The sequence below is a fragment of the Aulonocara sp. 'chitande type north' Nkhata Bay genome, linkage group LG14 (genome assembly GCF_057382095.1).
Source record: "Aulonocara sp. 'chitande type north' Nkhata Bay isolate Kocher_YH1m ecotype deep benthic linkage group LG14, A_spYH_male_GT1.1, whole genome shotgun sequence".
Lineage (NCBI taxonomy): Eukaryota > Metazoa > Chordata > Actinopteri > Cichliformes > Cichlidae > Aulonocara > Aulonocara sp. 'chitande type north' Nkhata Bay.
Genome location: NC_141357.1, coordinates 38,791,277 through 38,814,864, shown reverse-complemented (window position 1 = coordinate 38,814,864; position 23,588 = coordinate 38,791,277). Strand labels below are relative to the sequence as shown.

Sequence of the window (23,588 nt, the reverse complement as noted above, 5' to 3'; positions counted from 1 at the left end):
TGCTGGTTTAAGAGGATAAAACTGTGACGTGGGGAGCTGTCCACACTGTAAATGAGTGTGTGGTGGACAGCTGTGAGCGTCACATCAGCCCGGATCTAATCCACTCATCAATACTCAGTGTCCCTGAGCTTCAGTCCAACCTCGTCCTTCTGTTCATCAATCAATCGATCAATCCACACATCCTCCCTCTCTCCCGTCTGTCCCGACCGGTTCCAGCCTCGGCATCGCGAGCTGCCGACCGCAGATGGAGACGGACAGGCAGAGAGGGGGCGAAGGCGTCACCCACAGAGGGAGGAGAGACGGAGGTTTGCAGCCAGATGAGGACAAAGTGGACCTCAGGGAGCGATTTAGGCTGGAAAGGGAGGACTGGAGGAGAGGAGGAGGAGGAGAGGAGGCAGATTGGACCCCCGGGAGGAAGAGATATTGACCATCTGATTATTAGGTTTAATAAGCAATCAGAATAGCTTTTTAAGAAAGAGAGCAGATCAATGTGAGGAGCAGAAAGGCCAGAAGAATGAAGATTTACTCTGTTTACATCATGTTCTTCCTCCTGCATGTAGAAATGATGCAGCTCTGGGATTCACTCTCCATTCACTTATTGAATTTACATGAGCCACACATGGAAGCCGTTCAATCTTTTATAGATATTAATCGTAAGATGAACTTTGTCATCTTTGTTTCTAAAGCTTGGAAAACACGTCAGGAGAGATTATTTCTTTATTACTTCATCTGTAAATTAAGCTGCTGCTTCAGTTTTATAAACATCTTGTGAACCTGTTTGGGCGGAGCATGTAGTTTTCTGCACGACTCAGCAATAAAATCAAACCAATAATGACTGACGTGCATGAAGAGGTGTGCAGACGAGCATCTCGGATTGAGCAGATGAGCTACATCAGCAGAGGACCACACCCCGCCCCCCCGTCAGTTATTTAAACCCTGCAGCCCGTTACTGTGACCACGCACGGCCACTTCTAAAAGCTAAAGGTGGTCCAGCCTGCTACTGGTCATCTGTACGTATGCAAACCTACTGCTGCACAGAACTGCACCTCAGCTAATGAACGCAGCTTTCCACACCTTCAGCATGCCAATGGTCTCCACATGTATTTTTAGCACTACTCCCATTATTCTGTCATCTTGTTAAGAGGCAGCGGGTTAACGGAGGCGATGAGCTGTAGTCTGTCTCGCTGGATGGAAACGTGTGCATTTGTGCTGACAGGCAGCTCAGGGGTGGGCGGGGTGAATGATGGGGCATATGGATGACTGGAGCAAACACACAGAGTGAGAACAGTTGGCACCGAGTGATCAATCATTCACACAAGCAGAGAGCGCCTCAGCTGTGAGCAGTAAACACAGTTTAAGATCAGTTTAAATGTGAGCTCGAGCTGAGAAAAGAAATAAAAGGTTTACACTCACCTTTGTCGAACTCGTCTGGAATCTGTGAGGAGGAGCAGAAAGGAGGTGGTTACAAATCTGCTCTCATCAATCACGTCTGCTCATCAGAGCTGTGAGGGCAGCGTAAACATGCAGCTCCACATCGGTCTGCTTACTTACACGTGTGCTGATACACTGCAGAAAATAATTTTTATTTTCTGTTCATGACACAGACCTCAGGTGAGACAGGTACTGATCAGCTGATTATTAGCTAACAGGATTCAAATGAGATTTACTTATAAACAAAACAGCAAAAAGCTCAATAAAGTCTGAATAAAATACAATAAAATGCATTTATTTATCGGGACAAAATAAAACAGAGGTAAAAATAAATAAAAAAAACTATCAAGTATCACAGGTATAATGTATAATTACATTATATGACTTCTATGATTCATCTACAGCTTCATGACTTTTTCTGGGCGTAAAAACTACACAAAGATTTGTTTTTAAAAGTTCAATTTGAAATTGAATTGAACTTTTAAGAAGGAAAATCTTTTTAGAGACAGAAGATAAGATGATGAAGAGAGATCTGAAGTCGGATCTGTGATGAAGCCCTCCCCCTGGTGGACATGCAGAGTCACTGCAGTTACTACGCTGGACCACAGGTACGCGTCACTGACTCCGTTGGACTTTGCTCACTTTAAGACTTTAAGATTCCTACCAGCTGATGCTAGAAATGCACTTTATTATTTTAATTCGACTCTTTAATGATTTTAATGTAATTCTGATGGGCAGACCTGTGGGAAAAGGGTGGATGTGCATGAACCTCCTCTGGTGAAGCTCTTTTCTTTTTACAGAGTGGAGAAAATGGCTAATTAGAGGCGTGCAGATGCTCTCGTGCGGGGGTGAAGTGATGTCAGTGCAGAGGCGTGGAAGAGGCCATTAAACCCTCATCGACACCTCGGTGCGACTGCAGAGCAGCCTGGGAGAGCGGGACGGGTTCCCACACTCCCCAAACTCGACGTGTCGAGGACAGAAAGTACAAAAACATCCCAGAATCTGAGCTGGCAAACGGAGACCACCGGCCGGACGGGATTCATCATTTAAACGTGTCGCGCTGGCAACAGAGAGCCCTCAAACACACACAACTCCACACAGACATCCAATAAAAGCAAAGCATTTCACTGCTCTAGTTTGTTTAATCAGAATCAGAATCAGAATACTTTATTGATCCCTGGGGGAAATTATTTTTTGTTACAGTGCTCCATTTTAAACCAACATTAAGACAAGACAGACAATACACTAACTAAGAATAGTACAATATATACATATATATACATACATACATACATAAGTCACTCATAAATAAATATTTGGAAAAGAAACATGTGTAGTTGTAGCAGCAAACAGTGTGTTAAGTGGATGCGTTGTACAGGGAGATGGCCACAGGCAGGAATGATTTCCTGTGTCGTTCAGTGGTGCTTTTCGGTAATCTCAGTCTCTCACTGAACGAGCTCCTGTGACTGACCAGCATGTCATGGAGTGGGTGGGAGGTGTTATCCAACATTGTCTTTATCTTGGACAGCATCCGCCTCTCCGACACCACCTTGAGGGAGTCCAGCTCCATCCCCACAACATTGCTGGCCTTACGGATCAGTTTATTAAGTCTGTTGGCATCTGCGACCCTCAGCCTGCTCCCCCAGCATGCAACAGCATAGAGGATCGCACTGGCCACCACAGACTCATAGAAAATCCTCAGCATTTTCTGGCAGATGTTGAAGGACCTCAGTCGCCTCAAAAAATAGAGACGACTCTGGCCCTTCCTGTAAAGTGCTGTGGTGTTTTTAGCCCAGTCCAGTTTATTGTCAATGTGTACTCCAAGGTATTTATAGTCCTCCACAATGTCAACACTGACCCCCTGGATTGAAACAGGGGTCAAGTGTTTCCTGGTCTTCCTGAAGTCCACGATCAGTTCCTTGGTCTTTGCCACGTTGAGCTGCAGATGATTCTGCTCACACCACGTGACAAAGGAGTCGACCACAGCCCGGTACTCTGTCTCATCATCCCTGCTGATGCATCCAACCACCGCAGAGTCATCAGAAAACTTCTGAAGATGGCAGGTCTCTGTGCAGTGGCTGAAGTCTGTGGTGTAGAGGGTGAAGAGGAAGGGGGAGAGGACAGTCCCCTGTGGTGCCCCTGTGTTGCTAATCACCTTGTCAGACACACACCTGGCTGTGCAGGAACCTGCACGACTAGAACAGGAAGTCGTTTTCGGCGGTGGAGCTCACGTGTTCGAAACATCAGAACTATTTTTCTTTGTACAAACGTTTCATCCTTAGAAAACGGAGATCGCTCGAGGACCGTTTATCCCAGCGGTGCCTCGTTTGTTCACACACGCCGGCTCAAACTTTATGCCCACAAATCAAACGAGTGTCATCAAGTCTGGGCTCGTGGATTTTTGTTTGTTGTCATTTATGGCCAAAACCACGCTGCCCTCACACATGCACTGACCGTGTCACCCCTCCACACACAGACTACACCAGCTACGAAGTTACGTCCAGCGGCGCAGAGCTTCCCTCGCTGCAGAGCAGAATGTTGTGCTTCTGAAAAACACCAATAGCCCATAAACATCGTCCTAATGATGAGAACCTCTCATAACATTTATATCTGATATAACTGACGACCTCATGATTCCTTGAGTATGTAAAGACTTTACATTTTGTAGTTATGAGAAAGTCATTATGAAGTCAAAGGTTATCATTTCGCCTGCATGACTTACAGCGTGCCAAACCCTGTAACAGGCCAACAGCTTGTTCTTCAGGGACACCGGGAGCTGTTCCTGGAAGAAGCCTCGGTGCTCACCACTTCTCCCAAAGCTGTCTGAGAGCTCCAGCAGGCGGCTGTTTGCTGCTCTTAATTCATTTGTGCTTCATTGGATTTTTACCCCGACGGCCGCCGAGCCGACCGTAACGTGTAAATCTGTTCACAGTGTGTCGTCTGAAGGGTTTCTCCTCCTGACAGCCGGGTCGTGTGACCTCACGAGGGGGGCGGGCTAGCAGGAAGGCGTGAGAAGTGTGCCTCGGCTTTGAAGCGGTCCGGCCCGCCTGCTGGCTCGACAGGATACAGCCGGAGGCTTTAATGTGAGAGAGCGGTCCTTACGGCGCAGCACGGAAAAGAGGCCGGCCTGCGGTTCCCGTGTCCTCGCGGCGCTGATTTTAGAACATTTACATCATACTGACCACAGTGTTAAATAACAGCAGAGGGTTCCCACAGGTCCGCTCACGTGTGAGACCTTGCATGCAGACAAACCACAAGGACGTCCACAAAAACCCTAAAAACAAACCTGTGCGTGTCAGCGTGAGCCGCGGTCAGCAGCAGGTTTCCCCACGCTGCTTAAACAGCCAACGCTCTGGTTTAAGAGTATTTTAGATGCACTTTCACAGATTTACTCTCACAAATATTCTCACACATTAACGGGGCCTCCATGTTACTCCTGCCATGTGCACTAACGCCCCCGAGCACCACCAGGGCGCTTTGTGCTGGGTTTCATGGTAAAGTTGGGCGATATCTAAAATTTTCCAGCAGATATTCATCAGTCCAATAAATGATGATAGGCGATATATTCGCGCAGGTGACTTTTTGATGGGCGGAGCAATGTTTGATTGGTTGAAAATTAACCCTGTCATGCATCAATCATGACAACCTCAATCAGGACTTTTTTCTTACGTATTTTTTTATTCATCTTTAGGCATGAAAAAAAGATTTTTGAACTTCTAAGAGGTTAGAGAAATTTACATTTTAATTTAAATAAGAATCTTTTTGTGCACCAACACTGGCTGTCCACTGTAGTGACCACCATGAAAGGGTTAAATGGACAGCTCAGGTGGACACAGTGCACGCTGGCTGTATCTAAATATCTGTCAAAGGAAATGATGTCGCATCATACTGTGGAAAAGGATCATCCGTTGGATTGCTGAAAACGTTTGGCGAACATGTGCTTCCAGGACGGAAATATTTAATAACATAAACAGCCCTGTTGCTCGTTTCACCACCGACCGCTTCTCTCAGCTTCAACCAGCATTATTGGCAACGACCGGTGAAAGGCTCAGCCGATCGGCAATAAATTCCAACCTGAACGTCCATCCCAAAGTTTTAATCGTTTCCTTTTGACAGTCCGGTCGGTTTCAGCAGACGAAGATACTGATGACGCCCCTCAGCCTCCTCACAGACACTGCTCACTCAAAAGTCCTCGGTGACTTTCTTCTCGAGTTACAGCATTCACAAGATTTTCAGAACACTTGACCTTTGACCTCGACATCACTGAGATTCAAACCTGTCTGAGATTTTCAGTAGATATCCCCCCACACCTTCAGTATTAATTTCACTCTCCTACGTCGCCTACCAAACTTGTGTCCATGCTGCCCGCCCACGGCGCGGGGTGACGACAACACCTCACAGCAGCAGGTAAAAACGTCTAAACAGCGAAGTGATCGTTTCATTTCATTACGTTTGTAGAAATGTGACATCGAGACGAATCACACCTGTGGTTTCAAACAGCAGGGAGATCAAACTTAAAACTGTGGAAAATAATTAAAACTTTATGACTAAAGAGCAGCTGACACATGCACGCACACACACACACGCGCACACACACGCGCACACACACGCGCACACACACACACGCGCACGCACACACGCGCACGCACACACGCGCACGCACACACACACGCGCACACACACGCACACACGCACACACACACACACACACACGCACACACACACACACACACGCACACACACACACACACACACACGCACACACACGCACACACACGCACACACACGCACACACACGCACACGCACACACACGCACACTCACTCTTTCTGGGAAGTGTTTCCTGCATAAACACCTCTCCGAGCGCCGGCACACGCCGCCGTTAAATGCCCTGAAGACGACAGTTTGAGGATGAGGAGTTGGTAAGTGTTAGCGCAGACACACTGCAGAAGACGGGCGTCACGGCGACATGAGAAGTGTGCCGTCTGATTGGAGCTCCTGACAGGAAGTCAGGTGAGATAAGTGTGCCCTTTGAAGAGAGAAATCCTCTCGTGCCGGGACAAAGCGAGCTCATCCTTCCCACATCCACACCTCAAACTGAAACTATCCTACCTGAGCAGACGGTCGATTCACTTCCTGTCAGTTAAAGCTTGCACGGTCAGGCAGATCAGATTCTGAATTACTAAATGTACGATTTCTAATACAGTAAAATACATAATCAGGGTAAAAGAATGAAACACACCAGTTTCCTCCCTTCCAGTTTGGATCGTAGCTGATCCTGAGGTGGATGATTCACACAGAGATAAAGCACGACGCCTGTGCTTCAGGTGTCCATCACTCTCTGCACCGAGCTGTCTCAGACGTCCCGAGGTAGACGACCCAGCTTTGCACCAGAACACCCCCCCCCCCCATCTGTTTGCTTTTCATTTAAATTCAGCTCGAGCACATCTGTCTGTAAAAGGACACTTTAGAAAGCTGTAAGTGTGCAGTAATGAAGTGCAGAGCAAGTTTATGAGTCAACTGAAGACAAACGACTGAAGTTACTGCAGGCTTCAGTCTGGGGTCCTTTTCTCCGACGCTGATGCCCGCGGCCGGCTCTTCTGTTCCCGAGCTTCAAATACACACCGAGCAAACGACACGCTCACCTCTTTGTCACCAACAAAAGGATCCTAATGAGACTGAAGTGTGCCCTTTGAAGTGGCCATTAACGCCTCCAACAAAGATCCTGTCCCCAAAGACCAGCATCAAAGGAAACCGCAAAGCTCAAGCCAACCCCCACCACCCCCTCTAATCTGACAGCTTGATCCAAGTCTTCAGCTGTTATTACTTTCAAAATCACCATCAGCTCAGATCTGTCACACACAGACACTGCTGATGTCTCCAGATGCTAATAAACATCTGTTTCCATCAGTAAACACTGCCCTGTATCAGTTCACCACAGAAACACATCTGGCTTGCCTTTCAGCTGGTTAGCAGCAACTGAGCTGAGCAAAGTAAGAGCGAGGGGACGATCTTATTACCGGAACAAAGCAAAGCTTCTGCACTGGAAAGGCTGGTTATCTGAACACAAACATGTATAATCTGAAGGCGAGGGCTGGAGCTGCGCATGTTTAAAACGCTGATGCTGCTCTTGCAGCCTGCTGAACATCTGGATCACCGTCTGGCTGGAAGTGCAGGTCGTTGTCCTGCTCAATCCTGTTACAGTATGAAAGCGGACAAAAGGTGAGATAAGTGTGCTGCTTCCTCTCCCACAGCGACACCTCTCACCCCTCCATCACGCAGCGAGCTGTTAAGTGTGCTCCTCACGCGACAGATGCCTGATTTGAATCTGAACAGGTGACTTCACAATCAAACACCGTCGCCTTAAAGCATGAGCACGACCACACGTGTGTGTGTGTGTGTGTGTGTGTGTGTGTGTGAGACAGCAAAACTTACTGTGTTTCCTTGTTCATCCACCGAATTTGTGCCTAAAAAAGAAGAAAAATAAAACAGTTTATTGCCTCCCTCCATTCTCTTCCACTTATCCTGGACAGGTCACCAGTCTGTCACAGGGCTAACACGCAGACAACCATTCACACCTATGGGCACTTTAGAGCAGGGGTCCCCAATCCCAGTCCACAAGGGCCGGTGTCCCTGCAGGTTTTAGACGTGTCCTTGATCCATCACAGCTGATTTAAACGGCTAAATTAGCTCCTCAACATGTCCTGTAGTTCTCCAGAGGCCTGGTAATGAACTAATCATGTGATTCAGGTGTGCTGACCCAGGGTGAGATCTAAAACCTGCAGGACACCGGCCCTTGTGGACTGGGATTGGGGACCCCTGCTTTAGAGTTACCAGTTAACCTGTCCCCACTAACTGCATGTGTTTGGACTGTGGGAGGAAGCCGGAGTACCTGGAGAGAACCCACAGTGTATCACCTGTTCAGGTTATTTACTAGATTTGAGGCAGGTGACACGCACACTTCACAATAATGCTTGAACCTTCCAGCAGAAATATTAGCAAACACAGAGAAATCAATATTTGAAAACACGCGTGAGTAAACAGACATCACTGGTTGTGGTCGAGCAAAAACATTTTCCCATGTTTTAAAAATAAATGAGACGAAAAAAACAACCAAACCATCCAATAACCAACAAGCACCAACAGCAACATCTCATCTCCTCCCAGGATGTTCGCTTGTTAGAAATGGTTAAACCACTACACTGTGCAGTCGCTGTTACACACATTTAAAAGCTTCATTTATTACATTTCCAGGTAGGTGCCCTGCAGGTTAAAGGTCAGGTTACAGATCTATTTATACTCATCAGAAGCGAGCAGCTGTGGTTTGGGCTCTCTGATTTCTGTAAGCCTGAAAAGATGAAACTCAGCGGTGTCGGTGTTTCCTGTTTCAGCTGCGTCTTCTCCTTTGTCTGCACCGACACCGAGGTCGTTTCTGAGTCAAGACTGCAGTGAGGCCTGGGCCCTCAGGTGCTAGCACACCGTCAGAGGCTGTGGTGGCTTCACGTGCTGCTGGTAATATCACACAGCGCCACCTCAGCCCCGACACAGGAAGAGAACAAGTCAGAAGCAGAAGTTTTCAAACTGTCTCCCGCCGTATCTCTGAGCTTCTGTACAGACACGTCGTTACAGTCGTGGCTTCAGCACAGTGCTAACCTGCACACTGCACCAGGTTACCACAACCAGAAAAATGACTTGCACGAGCAGCTGGAGGAGGTGCAGGTGTTAAAGTGCTGTAATGGGCTGTGATGGCATCACACACAGCACTAACTATGATGCTGATTATTATTATTAACTCAGCAGCTCTTACACGAGTCTGATCACTGTAATAACCTCCTTTCAACGAACCAATCACAGTCTTTACATATTTATGTTCATTTAAACCTTTGGTGCAGCCGCCCTGAGCCGAAAGCTACAAAGCACAAAGAAACACAGGAGAAACAGCAGGTTATAATCCTGAACATCTCCAGGTATGAGCCACAGAAAAGATGTACCATAAAATCTCTTCTGTCATTCTCACAGTGCAGCACAAATATTTCACAACTAAAGGAGAAAGTCAAAGTGGAAAAGGTGGAAAATCTCCAGGAGGAACGAACTTCAAAAGGATCCAAAATACGATTGAAAGCGTGGAATTAAAGACATAAAATCCCATTCCTGTGAAGACCGAGGTCACAGAGTCTGCCACGGTCTTCAAAACACGCAGACAAAAAGCAAATCAAAAATCTCCAATAACTTCATGAACGACTTGTTTCTGAAGAGGACGACTCCCCAAAGAAATCCTTCATCCTGTCCTCACCCGAGTCCGACTCCACAAATCAAAGATTACATTTCCATCCTCTCCTCCTCCTTAAACGGATCACTCTGGGTCCATTTTTCTACTCGACAAACCTGTCAACAACACCCTTCACCATCCTCAGTCTGACTCTCCTCTGAAGGACAGGCTGCTAGCTCCACCCACCTGTCCCTGCAATCAGGGAGCCAAGTGTGAAAACACCAATCACACCCACCTTTCCATCAGAGGAAGTTCAGAGGCCCAGCGCGGCCAGAAATACAGATTATACCTGTTCTTTTGTTCTTTTGAAGATGGCTCAAAGAATAAAGCTGCATCTCCTGTTTGAAACGCCTGAAACTGACGTGTTTAAACCCAGCAGCAGAACCAAACATCTGATCCACGTTTCATCCGTGACCAACAACCACGTGCTGGGTTCATGTTTTCAAACAGGGGTATGTATAAAAGCGCCCGGCCGAAAAGCCCACGGTGATCTTTCCAGGAGTTTAATATTACTGACCCCCAGGGTAGCTGTGGCACATTTATTCCAACAAAACCCTCATTAAATTCTAAAGAGAAAAATACAGAGCTGCCCTGCATGCATAAACCCTCACAGCACACTCGCATGAAGGAAACAATAAAAACCCTCTCTTCCTTTGAAAATGCCACACCACACTAGACTCTGTCAACTATTAGTTTAAAAAAAACGCTCCTCAAACCTTTTCAAGAATTTCTGTTTGTCCTCAAACAAATCTCTTCTTTTCTTTACATGGAAGGTTTGACATGATCAATCTGATCCAGTGGGAAACATCTGGATTACAGGCTTATTCTTGACTTTATTCCAGGGGTGGGGAACTCCAGGCCTCGAGGGCCAGTGTCCTGCAGGTTTTAGATGTGTCCTTGATCCATCACAGCTGACTGAAATGGCTAAATGACCTCCTCAACATGTCGTAACGTTCTCCAGAGGCCGGGTAATGAACTAATCATGTGATTCAAGTGTGTTGACCCAGAGGGTCCTGCAGATCTAAAACCTGCAGGACGCCGGCCCTCGAGGCCTGGAGTTTCCCACCCCTGATCTAACACATTTAAACTCTGCAGCTGTTGAATGTCAAGTTTCTGGATAGAAACCAGGTAGAAACAGCTTTGTGTCTACTGAAATTTATTTTCAGCTCCTTTGTCACATCACCCCTACAGAAAGAGGTTGAACTGGATTTGAACATAGAGACGTGCTGCTGAGCAAGCTGATTGGCTGACAGTGACCGTGTTTCCACCTGTGAAGCAAACCGGCTGAAACTGACTAAGTGAGGACGCCGTTTCAGGAGAGGCAGCAAAGTCTCTCGCTCTGAGTGCACAGGACGAAGCTTAAAGACTCACCGAATATATAAACGATGGCGACCGCGCCGCCGACTCCCATGAATCCGGCCAACCGTAGCACCATCTTCTTGGCGTAGGCCGTGTTCTCCTTCTGCTTCCTGTCCTCTGCCTTCTCGCCCTCCCTCTCGCCCTCCCCTCCCTCTGGAGGAGGCTGACCCTTAAACAAAAACAAGCGTTTCTGTTTGACTATGAACTAGCATTAATGAAATGTGCAGCACTGATGCGCTCACCTTCAGTCTGAACTGAGAGGAAAGCGTTAGAGACGTCAGCTTCATTCAGTTTAACACAAGGAAACGTTTTTGTGTCTCTTTTAAACAAACAAGCAAAAAAAAAAAAAAAAAAACAAAAAAACTTTATTCCCAAAAACAGAATTTACAGAAACAATAAAAACTGACAGGAGGTGGTTTGGTGTGTATGCTGGCACAGTCGACAGAGTGTGGAGGAGAGCCGTGCAGGGCAGTAGAGGAGTGCTGCATGAGTGCTGCATAACAGCCTCCATCGTGCTCCTCGTGCATGTTTCTGAGCAGACTGTCAGAATCAGACCGCGTGCAGCAGGGCCCGTGCTCACAGCACAGTGCAGCAGAGGACAACAACCAACAGTCCAGCTCTGGTGGATGAGAGCAGGTTCACACTGAGCACAGGAGACAGATGAGAGTCTGGAGACGAACGTTATGATACCTTCAGGCTCATCCAGCATGACTGGTTTAGCTGGATAAAGTCCTCAAACCCAGTCTGAGACCTGATGCTGCTGCAGTAGGCCCTTGTGTAGCCGCACTGTGTAGTCAGTGTCTGAAAGATGACGACTCTCATGCTCCCCAGACTTGAACCCAAGGAGAACCTCAGGGAGGTTCATGCACCTGATGCTGCCAAACAGAACTGCAGACTGCAGCACGCACAGATGCACTGGTCCATGTCTGGGAGGAGATCACCCTCAAAACACCGTCCATCATCAGGAGCATGCCAAACTAACTGAAAAGGCATGGATGTGTGAATGTGTGCAAATGTTATACAGCATTTAAAACAACACAGACTGACAGAAACCAACATGGTCTCATGGAAGGCTGTTGATTTCCTTCATGTCCAATTAAATTCATGGATTTTAACAGATTTCAGCACTTTCTGTATCTGCTGCTGGGAAGAAGTGGAGTGGCAATTATTTAGTCTTTAACTAAAACCCTTATTACAGTTCGTCTGTAGATGTCACACTTTTATGTTTGGAGTCTGTGGGAAACACACTGTTAGGAGTCACGTGGTGGGTGGCTTCCTCCATGACCAGACACCACACTGAGCTGCACGGGGAGGAGGGTGGGGGTCTGCTCTGACCTTCAGAGCGAAACAAACCTCGGCTGTTAATGCGATTTATCCCGCAGATAAAATCAAGCTGTGGCACTGACAAACACACACACACAGCTGCGGGTGAAGGGCAGGTAACCACAGCAGTGCCAGCTGCACTCACTGCCACACAGTTAGGGTTAACCCTAACCCTAGGGTTACTGTTCAGAGGAACACACATTGTGAGGATACTCACGTGAGCCGGGCTCAGGTAAGCTGTGTTGCTACAGCCAGACTAGATAAACGCATGCTAACATTAGCATGCTAGCTAGTTGATGCCAGGTTCATTCATTCAGCAGACAGCTGAGCCCGCGTGGGGTGGTGCTGTCATAACGTCACATTTCTGAAGATCACGTGTGTCGCGACAAACACCACAAAACACACAGTTTAGTCCGTCCGGGCCCGCGTGGGTCAAGAAAATAACTTTATGTAAGCTAGCTGTCAGTCTGCGCTAAGGTTGGAAATGTTCGTTCATGAGTTGATTTACATCACCAGGGCAGCTCGTGATGGCGGGGTTTCACGGTCGGACCTACTACTTAATACAGTTACCCCCGTCGACGCCACTGAGTGCTGTTAAGGTTGTAAAATGAAGCGCACCTGAGTCGGCTGCTGTTGCTGCTGGAGTCTCTCCTGGAGGATCGCCTGAGCTAACCCGCCCGTCGCACTGCCCGCTGCGGCCGGCGGCTTGTCCGTGGACAGTGTCCGGATGACGTCCACCATGGCTGGGGCGGAGGCACCCGCCGCCGCGCTCCTGAGCCGGAGGAGGCCCCGGCTCGCCCGCAGACACATGGGGAGCACACACACAGCCGACATGTTGGAAAGTAGCACTACAGCTAACGCAAATGACGCGAGTAAGAAGGACAAAAGCACCCGATTGGCCGAGGCCCTGTGAGGGGCAGGCAGACGCCCCAATCAGAGGAGTGGAAAGCCACGTGGGGCGCTAGGATGGAGGGCCTTTTAGGGTTGGCACCAATCAGAAGAAAGAGTGAGTCTGACCTTCGATTGCGACATTAACCCTCATATTCTCATCAAATATTACTAACACGTTTTACCACCAAGAGATATTTGCCTCAAGGAAATGGTTTGCATATGGCTGATGAGCAAGTGTTTGTGTCAGGCACTTTGTTTATTTATTGAATACATAAATGGCCCCTTGATAATGAAACTCTAGCGCCACCATCAGGTCAAACTTTTAATTTTAGATTTATTTTCTAATTATGTTTCTAATCAGGTGCTTCACCAGGGGATTTACCTCTGTATTTGGTTTTTGTTCTTTGTTTTTCTCTCACTTTCTCTGTTTTTTAGTTTTCTTTTTCTAAACTTTTCTTTCTACTGTCTTTTCAGCTGCTGGCACTGTAGAGTCCCAGTGCTTACTGCCCAGATGCGTATCACATCTGGTAGGTGTGTTTCTTCAGGCTGAACCACTACCATAAAGCTCTACCAGTTAAAATAAAATTTGTTTGTTTGTGTTGTAGATCCGGACCGTGGTCCGCCTGTTAGCCTTCTCTGATCTATGGTATCAAAAATAAGGTGTCGTCAATAAGTCTTATCAGGAAGTCATTCTCAAGAAAAAAACAGCTCCAAATTTGTGATTTTCTAACTTGTCCACATTATCAGCCATGAGCAAAACAAGCCCCTACACCCCTCTCCATGTTAAACCTTAAAGCTAGGCTGGAACTGAATTGCAAGAAATTGTAAGGTAAGGTAAGGTAACTTTATTTATACCTAAAGGCAAGGTAAATTTGCTTTACAGAAAAATGACAGCATTTGACATCCCTTTAAAAACACACATACCTAGTAAATATATAAAACTCACTGTGACACATACTTTAATATTTCGAATCAAAAACAGTTCTTATTTAATTCAGTGACAGCAACGGGGACAAAGCTATTTTTATAACGCTTTGTCCTGCATCTCGGAAATAGAAACCTCCGTCCTGAGGGAAGAAGCTGAAATTCACCCCTTAGAGGATGGGAACCATTTTTAAGGATTGATAAAGCCATCCTCTGTACCTGCTTAGAGTACAGGGAGGCTAAACAAGACTGTGGCTCACCTATCAGACGACTGGACCATCTCACTATCTGATTTAGAGAGTTTTTCTCTGTGACAGAGGTCTGACCGAACCATGCCACCAAACAAAAGGATAAAACAGACTCAATAAAAGAACGATAAAACAAAGTTAAAATTTTTTGGTCAATGTGGAAATGAACAAGTTTCCTAAGGCAATAAAGGTGCTGGTGACCCTTTTTACAAACTGATTTGCAATTTTGATCAAAGTTCAGTTTTTCATTTATTATGGTCCCAAGATATTTATATGATTGTACTTGCTCTATTTTCTGACCTTTAATTAAAGTGACTGCTTGCCCATTTTGTTGTTTCCTAAAATCAACAACCATGTCTTTTGTTTTAGATATGTTCAGCTGGAGATGAGATTCCTCACACCACTGAACAAAGTCATCAATGACTGGACCGTGGTTAATTTCACCCTCTTTCAGTAAGCTGACAATAACAGAGTCATCTGCATATTTAATAATGACCCTGTTTTCATGTCTGCCCTGACACATATTTGTATAGAGAGTGAATAATAAGGGCGATAGGACGCACCCTTGAGGAGAACCTGTGGAGGAGAACACTGGGTCAGACAGAACCCCATTTATTCTCACTCTTTGTGACCTGTCAGTTAGAAAATCTAAAATCCAGCCCACCAGGTTTTTCCTGATTTCAAACTGTTCTAAAAGTCTTTTAATTAAAATATGGGGCTGTATTGTATTAAAAGCCGAAGAAAAATCAATGAAAAGAAGTCTTGCAAAAGTCCCTTTACTCTCTACATGTTTAAGAATTAGATTTAGTAAAGTCAAAAGTGCGTCCTCCACTCCTCTGTTGGAAAACAAATAGTATTGCAAAAAGAAACTACTTACTTAAAAAGTCAATGAAGGAAGGGCAAAAATTATGGTGATACTGACAGTAATGGGCAGTAAACTGAAGTACTGTCCTGCTGCACCAGGGTGGAGTCAGTCATGCTCCAGAAGAGACTGAGCGCAAAGTCCGAGCAGATTCATCAGCACGTCTAAATTTCAGGTGGAACGTAAAGCCACGTTCTTTTCAAACATTAGTATTTGATCCATCTGCTGACACTGTAGTGCCCCTTCCCTGTATACATAATAGATACACATGTCTATAAAATCACCAAATCATCACGTCAGATTTGACTCACCTGCAATTTGCTGAAAACATTTCAAAATGAGTTGAAATTAGTAAAACATTTGAAGATATGTGGGGTTATGAAACTTAATTATTTTAGCTTTTATTATTATAAAGAGACACCGACTTAAATATTAAAACATAGCTTCCAGTTAGGTTCTATAAATCATTAGCCATCGATTAATTAATAAAAATTAAGAAATACATGCTTATATACGCTGCTTAATTGTTTATGTGTGTTATTTGTGCAAGAATTTACAAAACTACTACTAATAATAATACATTTTATTTATAGGCGCCTTTAAGACCCTCAAGGTCACTTTACAATAGCGCAAGAACAATAGAAGCAGTAAAATATAATAAGCACAACACAATAAAATATAGAGAAAAGGTAAAAGGTTAAAAAAAAGAAAAGGGAAAAAAAAGATGCAAACTATCAAAGAAAATTTCACAATCTGTATTTTTCACTGTTGGTGGAATCTTAAGTACCTGGAGAGAACATGCAAGATGCAAAAAAATAAAAAAAATCAGCCTCAAATTTACCCTAACTATAAAAATATTAGTGTTTACTCTGATATAACAGCTGGTTAGCGTCGTAAGCCCCGCCCTCCGTTCAAAGATGGTCGTTCACAGTGGACATAGATGCTTCTTTGTGAACTGGTTTAGATTTCTGGATTCCTTTGGAGAGTTAACCCCTGCGTATTAGCTTAAAACGCTACAAAGGGCCAAGAATAAAGGAGGACAAGATCTACCTAACTTCCAACACTACTTCTTAGCCAACAGGCTACAATTCATCCCAGGTTGCCTAAATCACAGCCACTTAGATGAACCCTAGCTAGACACAGAACAGGCACTATGCAATATAAATAGAGACCTCAGACCTACCATTCATTAGCTCAAACATCAAATACGATGTATGCAAAAGCATCAACATCAGCTGCTCTCTGACAGCATGGTGTCTTCATTCATCCCAAGCAAACGTGCACCCATCTGGAACAACCCTGACATACTACAGAACAATAATATGATTAACTTCACAGTCTGGAGTCGTAAAGGAATTAAATACTTGGAAGATATATTCGAAGGAACAGACTTTATTCCATTTGACAGATTAGTTATACAATACATGATTAACAAGAATAGATTTTTAGAATATTAACAAATTAAGTCTATAGTAAAAAAGAAATTAAAGCCTAATCAAACGCCATCAAGTGTGGTACAAATTCTTTTACATCCCTGGGTACAGTTAATAAAATAATACATAGAGTGCACTATACAGATCAATGGATGTTCAGGATGGGTTTTACGTCTTCTAACAACTGTTCGCACTGTAAAGGCAATACGCCTAAAAATTACATCCATGCTCGTAGGTTCTGGTGCTGGATATGCGAAGACTTATCAAAGTTTTTTGAAATGTAACATTCCAGCCTCCCCTTCAGTTTGCTTTTCGGGTCATTTAGATGATGTCACTGTGGAGATGATTACAGTCCACATGGCTCTCGCTGCCTTATCCATTGCTAAGAAGACTGTCCTCATGAAATGGAAAATAAAAATCATTTTAAGTTTAACCAATGTAGAGACCGTTTGTTGGACTATTGCCAGACAGGAATCAAATAAACAAACAAAAAATAGATTCTGGGAAGAGACAATGGAGTAAAAGTCAAATGCTCTGGACCTCCTCTCTCAGAGACAAACGACTGCCACGACCAGGCACTAACACTTTTTATTATGGGTGATAAACAGGATACTAAAACAGATTAAGGTGGCCTTAGGTCTGATCTCGGCTCATGTTTCTCCTTCTGCAACTTTCTGGGCATCTCCTTATTTGGAGTCACTGCTTCACCCATCACCATGGCAACCACCTCCTACCCTCCAGTCAGATCTGCATAAAGGAGTGTATGGTGCATACCATCGCCTAACAACTGATTTATCACCTTAGCTATATTCCACAGAGAGGAATGCTTCTCTCTGCTCATGTCTGTTAGCATCAGAGTGAATCCTGTGTGCAGTAAAAGACAAAACACAAATATGTGGTGCTAATTATGCGACATTAGCCTTACAAGATAAAAATAAATCCCAACACGTGTCTTTAGTTGCTCACAGGTTCTTGCACTTACAAATTGGTTCAGTTTTGGTTGCTGTATGTTTTGAAATGTTACATTTACATTTTTCTTTACTTTAAATAGTAATGAATTTATTATAATGATGCATTAAAAAACTGCATCAACTCTATGCCTTGAAAGCAGTCAGCTGACTTTTTCTATTTAGCTTTTAAAATTTTTAATGTATTTTTTCTATTAAAGATTTTACTATTATTATAATATGGAGGTAATTTCCTGCCAGATATGGAGGTCTCCCACTGTAGTTGTTTGATTTTGAAATGTGATGTCATGGTCCTCCAATTCTCCCTGGGTTCCTGTCAGTGCTTGTTATTGTGTGTCCCTCTCTCCCTCCCATCCTCACTCCTTTCCGCCTGGGTGGTGTTGCATTGCAGATTTCCACCTTCGGCCAACGCACCTGCTGGCAATCAACTCACCTGCTGCTCATCATCCCCATCAGACTGGTCACTACGGCGGCTGAGTTGTGGTCATCGCTGGCTCGTGTAGCCCCAGCTGTCACAGTTTCTCTTCTCCCTGGTGCAGACCTTCCTTGATCCCTCCCTGTTTCCCTTGGACCCTGTTGAGCGAGTGTATTCATGAGTGAGCATCAGCGTGGAGTGCAAGTTTGGTCATGTAAGTGACTGACTTTGTGAAGACAGGAGTTTGGGCGTGTTTCCCTTCTCTGGATTCTATGGAGCTCCTGTTCCCTTCACCATTGTATATAGCAGCTGGTGTCACTTAAATAAACTCACCTTTATTGTGAACATTCAGAGACCCGCGTTTGAGTCCTGTCAATCATCTTGACATGTGAATGGGCAGATTGAAGGCTCAGTCTGAAAGCCCAGAAACAACCTCCATAAAGTAGCTCTGCTTTTGTCACTGTGGACTGCTACCAGTATTATTTGTGTCACAGTAAATATTCAAATTTTCTTTAGATTTCTCTGTTTTCCAAGCATATCAGTGACATATCAGCAAATCAGTTCTCTCTTTGTGGCACTGTTAGCTAAAAGTTAATAAATTAACACAGGGTGTTATTCTGAGGTTTTTTAATTTTTCCCCCTTTTTGATACAATGTAGTGACAGACATTAAAATGAAGCATAATCTTACAAATTTAAAGGAAGGAGATGATGAAGAATTCAGAACTGATGAAAAATGGCAGGAGTAACTGTTAGGTAAATCACATTGGCTGGTAAAAGCAAAGAGAAGTTCCTTCAGTGGGCTGGTTTCAGTCATTATGCAAATGTACTGTTTATAAGATTGAAACCTGCAGTCAGCTGAGACTGAAGAAGTCACCTGGATGAGTGATGAAACGTTTCTCCCACTGAAAACGCTACGTCCAGATGAACAGAATCAACCATTTGGAGATCTGCTTACCTGGATGACTGAGCATCAAGACAAAGAGAAGTTAACCTTTATTTAGTGATATGACCAAATAGCAAAATGGACTTTTTGGGAGGAAGTCTGCAGAATTGAACCAAAAGCAATCTGGAATTCTTCTTCCCCTTCGGTTTTTTTTTTTTTTTTTGCAAATTTTTGTTCAGGCAAACGTGTTGAAAGAAGCCTTTAACTGTCAAAATTCTTGTTTTGGACCTCTAATAAAATCAGTCATGTCTGATAGCTTTTCTGATATTGCTAAAAACCAAATTTGCTACCCTCTTCACTCATTTGGATGAGCAATTTAGGTTCTCACCACAGTGAGGACGCTGGTAGGTCAAAACTTGGAATATCCCTAACACTTATATGAAGGAACAAATAGAAGAGCCATAAATATCTCTTTATCATAGTTCAATAAGTTTAAAGTGATTTGTCTTTGAAAGCTTTGTTGTAGCTTTACTCTTTTTTCAATATAGTGTAATCAAAGTTCCAATTTTCAAATGGGTTCAAATGGAGCGTTCCAACATATACACCAAATCTGACAATTGTCTTATTTAACCTGTTTGTCTGAAACAGGTCTCTACCTGTATAAAGAAAGGTTAAATAAAATAAAATTGACTTCATTCAAACAAAAGCATACAACATCACTCTCAAACTGAGATTTTGAAATTTAGCATTAGTCCACTTTGTTTTTTCCCCTCCTTTCTTTCAGCTCAATCTTCAATATGCTTTGTCCACTATCCCTCCTGACATATTCAAACCATCTCAGCATTGCCTCTTTATTTGTCACTTGGGTTTGGTAAAAACAAACAAACAAGCAAACAAAAAAAAACTATTCAAGTACAATACAGATAGCTGAAAATTCTACTTAAGTACAGTAGTCATACCTGGGTCCTGGGTTAGTAACCAGACAAAAACATTCAAAAAGTCCTAGGAGTGAAGGGAACAGTTTACCCAGCCCAGGATAGGGTTACCACCCTGGAGCCAGGTCCGGGGAGGGGGCCTGGGGGCGAACGTCTGGCAGCTGGGTCTTAGTCCATGGGGCCCGCCCAGTCCAATAAATGGACATTAGCCCAGACTCCTGTAGGCCCATCACCAGCAGGAAGCACTCTAAGGGTCGGGTGCAGTGTGTGCTGGGCAGCTGCCAGGGGATTCTCACAAACCATCAGGCGACTCAGGTTGGTTGACACACCTCTACAATGTTGCATGTAGATCAGGGTGGAACCTCTTGACCGGGGTGGTGTTTTCCATCTTCAAGAAGCGGGGACCCGAGAGCATGCTCCAACTATAGGGGGGAATCACACTGCTCGGCCAGAGTTCGTTCATTAGTCGAATGTTGGATACCGGAGGAACAATGTGGTTTTCATCCTGGTCGTGGAACGCTGGCCCTGCTCTTCACGCTCTTGAGGATACTTGAGGGTGCATGGGAGTTTGCCCAGCCAGTCTACCCGTGTTTCGTGTACTTGGAAAAGGTATTCAACTGTGTCCCTCTGAGTGTTCTGTGGGAGGTTCTTCGAGAGTATTCGGGTGTCTGGCACACTGATGGGGGCCATTTGATCCTTATACAACTTTTGCAAGAGCTTGTAATAGGTCATACTCATTTCCAGTGGGGTTTGGACTCTGCCAAATCTGTTCTTTGTCACTGATTCAGATTATTTGTACAGAATTTCAAGGAATAGCCAGGTGGTGGGAGGTTTCCACTGGGACTGCCTGAGAATTTCATCTCTGCTTTTCGCAGATAATATGGTTCTGTTGGCTTTATCAGGTGGTGGCCTCCAGTTCACACCGGAGCAATTCTCACGCCAGTGTAAAGCAGCGGGAATGACAATCAGCACCTCCAAATCTGAGGCCATGGTCTTCAGCAGAAAAAAGGGTGAAGTGCCCACTCCAGGTCAGGGACCTGGAATCTCCTCCCCAAGTGGAGGAGTTTAAGTATCTCTGGGTTTTCTTCACAAGTAAGGGAAGAAGATGGATTGGTGCAGCGTCTGCAGTGATACGGACGCTGTACAGGTCTGTCTATAAACTGCTGTCGAACAGATCCTGACTCAAGAGTCTGGATCACTGTATCACAGGACAGAATCTTATTTTGATTTCTTTTGAAGGAATAACTGGACTATAAGAAATTTCAGAGTCATTATTTTGAATATGAATCTGTCACGTCGGAGCAGGATAGACTCACGCACAGACTGCGAATCACAATAAACAGTTCCTTATTAACACAACTCCAAGTGCACCATATACAAGTGGGGAAAAGGGGGTCCAGGGATCCCAGGGGTCCACTGCCGGTCCACTCACTCCACATGGAAATCCTCCTCCTTCTACATGCCACACTTAAACTGCCACACTCACGTACAGGTTCTGGGAAACAGGGTCTCAAGACGGGGCAAGGAGAATCTATATACAGGGTCAAGGTATTTAATACTAAGAAAACATGAATAGAACTCGAAATGTTGGAAAGCCCAGAATTACACTAAGGAGTGTTACACAATAGTCCAGCGACGAAGGTCTCATAGCAAAATAACAGAAACAAAAGAGTTGTGTTGTCATGGTCCTCCTGGATGTCCCCTGTCCCCTCTCCCTCTGGTTTTTCTTTCTTTTTCTATCTGTCTGTGCTGTGTGGGTGCACTAACCACACCCTGTGTTTTAGAGGTGGATCTTCTGCCTACTTCAGCCAGACTGGGCACACCTGTTTCTGAACTTGTGATCTGCCGCTCCCTACTGAGGCTTGAGGAAGACGTCCATTTGATGCCAGACTGTTAATGAGATTGGTGTCTCAGTATGGAAATGTCTTGATACACGCTCAATCATCCAGGTAAGGAAATCCCAAAAAGTTGATTCTGTTCATCTGGAGTATGGAAATGTTTGTCTGCTTTTTCTGTGAGAGACTGCAACTTACCTTCTGCTTCTTTCTGTGCCGATATCTAGACCTGGGGTGTGAGTAAAAAGGAGGATTAAGGATCTGTTGAACTGGCGGAGTGTCGTAACTGAGGAGTTATGGCTCAGACGGCTTGAAGGTTCCGCTATCGCTGGCAACTTGATGTTCTAATTGTAAAAAGACAAAAACGCACTGAACTTGGATTCTGAGTCTGTGTTTTCAGTCAGAAAACCTCAAACATGACAGGTATAGTACATGTACATTTTAAAACAGGAGTTTGCAGTGTAACTAATCAACTAAGTGTTTTATAAAACATGTTAGTGAACTTGTAGTCAAGTTCCTAAACTTAAAAAAAAAAGGTTTGTTTTTTTTAATTGTGATAAACTTCTTCAAATTTAAAATTGTATTCAATTTTGGTTATTGTTATTGTGTCCACTTGTAAATAACATTTACGTTGTGCAAGTCTTACTTATTTTTCACTTTTTCTTTGTTATGCCACCTTTGTGTTGAACTGAATTTGGGTTTTTAGCCCTTGTTGTTTATTTTTCTTGTCCTGGAGCTTCTAAATTATTCATTTTTGTCTTGAGACTTCTTTAAAGCTCTTATAATTATGCACCCTGCAAGCTTCTCCTTTTACTACATTTCCGTTAACATTTGACACTACTCAACAATTCTGTTTCTACTTGCTCTTGCTGGACTGGTTTGACAAGGTGTTAGAACTCAAAGGGCATAAGTAGCGTTTCTAATGCTGTTTGAATCTAACGTACTACTTTTGCAACTATCCCACTCAGATAAGTTTCCTTAGAAGTGCAGTATGCAGATGATCTGATGGATCCAAAAATGAATAACTCCAGTAAGTCCTATTATTTTCTTTTTCATATTTATTGTTTGTTTTTTTGTTTTGTTTTTTGAGGACTTTTAATAATAAAATGAATAATTAAAATAATCTTCAACCTGAGTGCTAATTTAGTTTTCTTTTCGCTCTTAGGTGCATCCTCTAGCAAGAAAAGGTAATCCCATGTTTATATCGTGCTTTCATTCCCTTAAACACATTTCTCATCTACTGATGAAGCTCATGATCTGAGTTGTTATGAAATTGAACACATTAAACTCCAAAAAAAAAAGAAAATGCATGGTTTTAATTTAAGTGGTGTACAAAGAGTCATCCTAAGGATGGTCAAAAGTAGATGAAAATTAAGGACTTGGATTAAAGAATTGAAAGTGGTTCTTTTGAGGCTACATTAGTCAAGTCTGGTTTTACTGGTTTCCCATATGCTAGCTCAATCCAAACAAGTGATGACTTGTTAAACTGAACCTACATGTTCCTAAAAAATATATATCTATAATGCTTTGTATGTATATTTATCATATAAGGGTTTCAGTCTTCATGCTCCAAGCTTGTGTCCTCTACCAGAGGCCTGGGAGCTTGAGGGTCCTGTTCCTTCTTCCTGATGTTGCTGTCATTCGGTATCACTACAGCTATCATTACAGCCGTCTGCTTCTGGTTGTCTACCACCACTATGTCCATTTGGTTAGCCGCCACCGTTTTGCCCATCTGTATCTTGAAGTCCCAAAAGATCTTTGGTCAGTTATTCTGCACCACCCTAGTAGGAGTCTCCCATGTTGATCTCAGGA

The 23,588-nt window shown here is 44.2% G+C and overlaps 2 protein-coding genes and 1 long non-coding RNA gene across 4 annotated transcripts in view; 2 read left to right on the top strand and 1 right to left on the bottom strand.

Annotated features, from left to right (window-relative positions):
- Positions 1–13,265, bottom strand: part of timm50 (translocase of inner mitochondrial membrane 50 homolog (S. cerevisiae)) — a 34,489-nt gene extending 21,224 nt beyond the window's left edge. The window contains exons 1-4 of the mRNA XM_086262495.1: positions 13,000–13,265; positions 11,071–11,227; positions 7,866–7,897; positions 1,414–1,435 (exon numbers count right to left, since the gene is read on the bottom strand). Of these exons, the coding sequence (XP_086118621.1) occupies positions 1,414–1,435; positions 7,866–7,897; positions 11,071–11,227; positions 13,000–13,215 (427 nt within the window). The 5' untranslated portion in view covers positions 13,216–13,265. The remainder of the gene's footprint in view (positions 1–1,413; positions 1,436–7,865; positions 7,898–11,070; positions 11,228–12,999) is intronic.
- LOC147315235 (uncharacterized) lies at positions 12,393–19,373 on the top strand. The gene is made up of 3 exons (XR_015124774.1): positions 12,393–13,387; positions 13,747–13,799; positions 18,099–19,373. It is a non-coding gene; the product is annotated as an uncharacterized LOC147315235 (long non-coding RNA).
- A 2,427-nt stretch (positions 19,374–21,800) lies between these two features.
- LOC147315234 (protein NLRC3-like) overlaps positions 21,801–23,588 on the top strand; it is a 39,089-nt gene continuing 37,301 nt past the window's right edge. For both annotated transcript variants that reach the window (XM_086262491.1, XM_086262492.1), the window contains exons 1-4: positions 21,801–21,890; positions 22,004–22,199; positions 22,745–22,806; positions 22,942–22,963. In XM_086262491.1, coding sequence (XP_086118617.1) covers positions 22,782–22,806; positions 22,942–22,963 — 47 coding nt within the window. In that variant the 5' untranslated portion in view covers positions 21,801–21,890; positions 22,004–22,199; positions 22,745–22,781. The remainder of the gene's footprint in view (positions 21,891–22,003; positions 22,200–22,744; positions 22,807–22,941; positions 22,964–23,588) is intronic.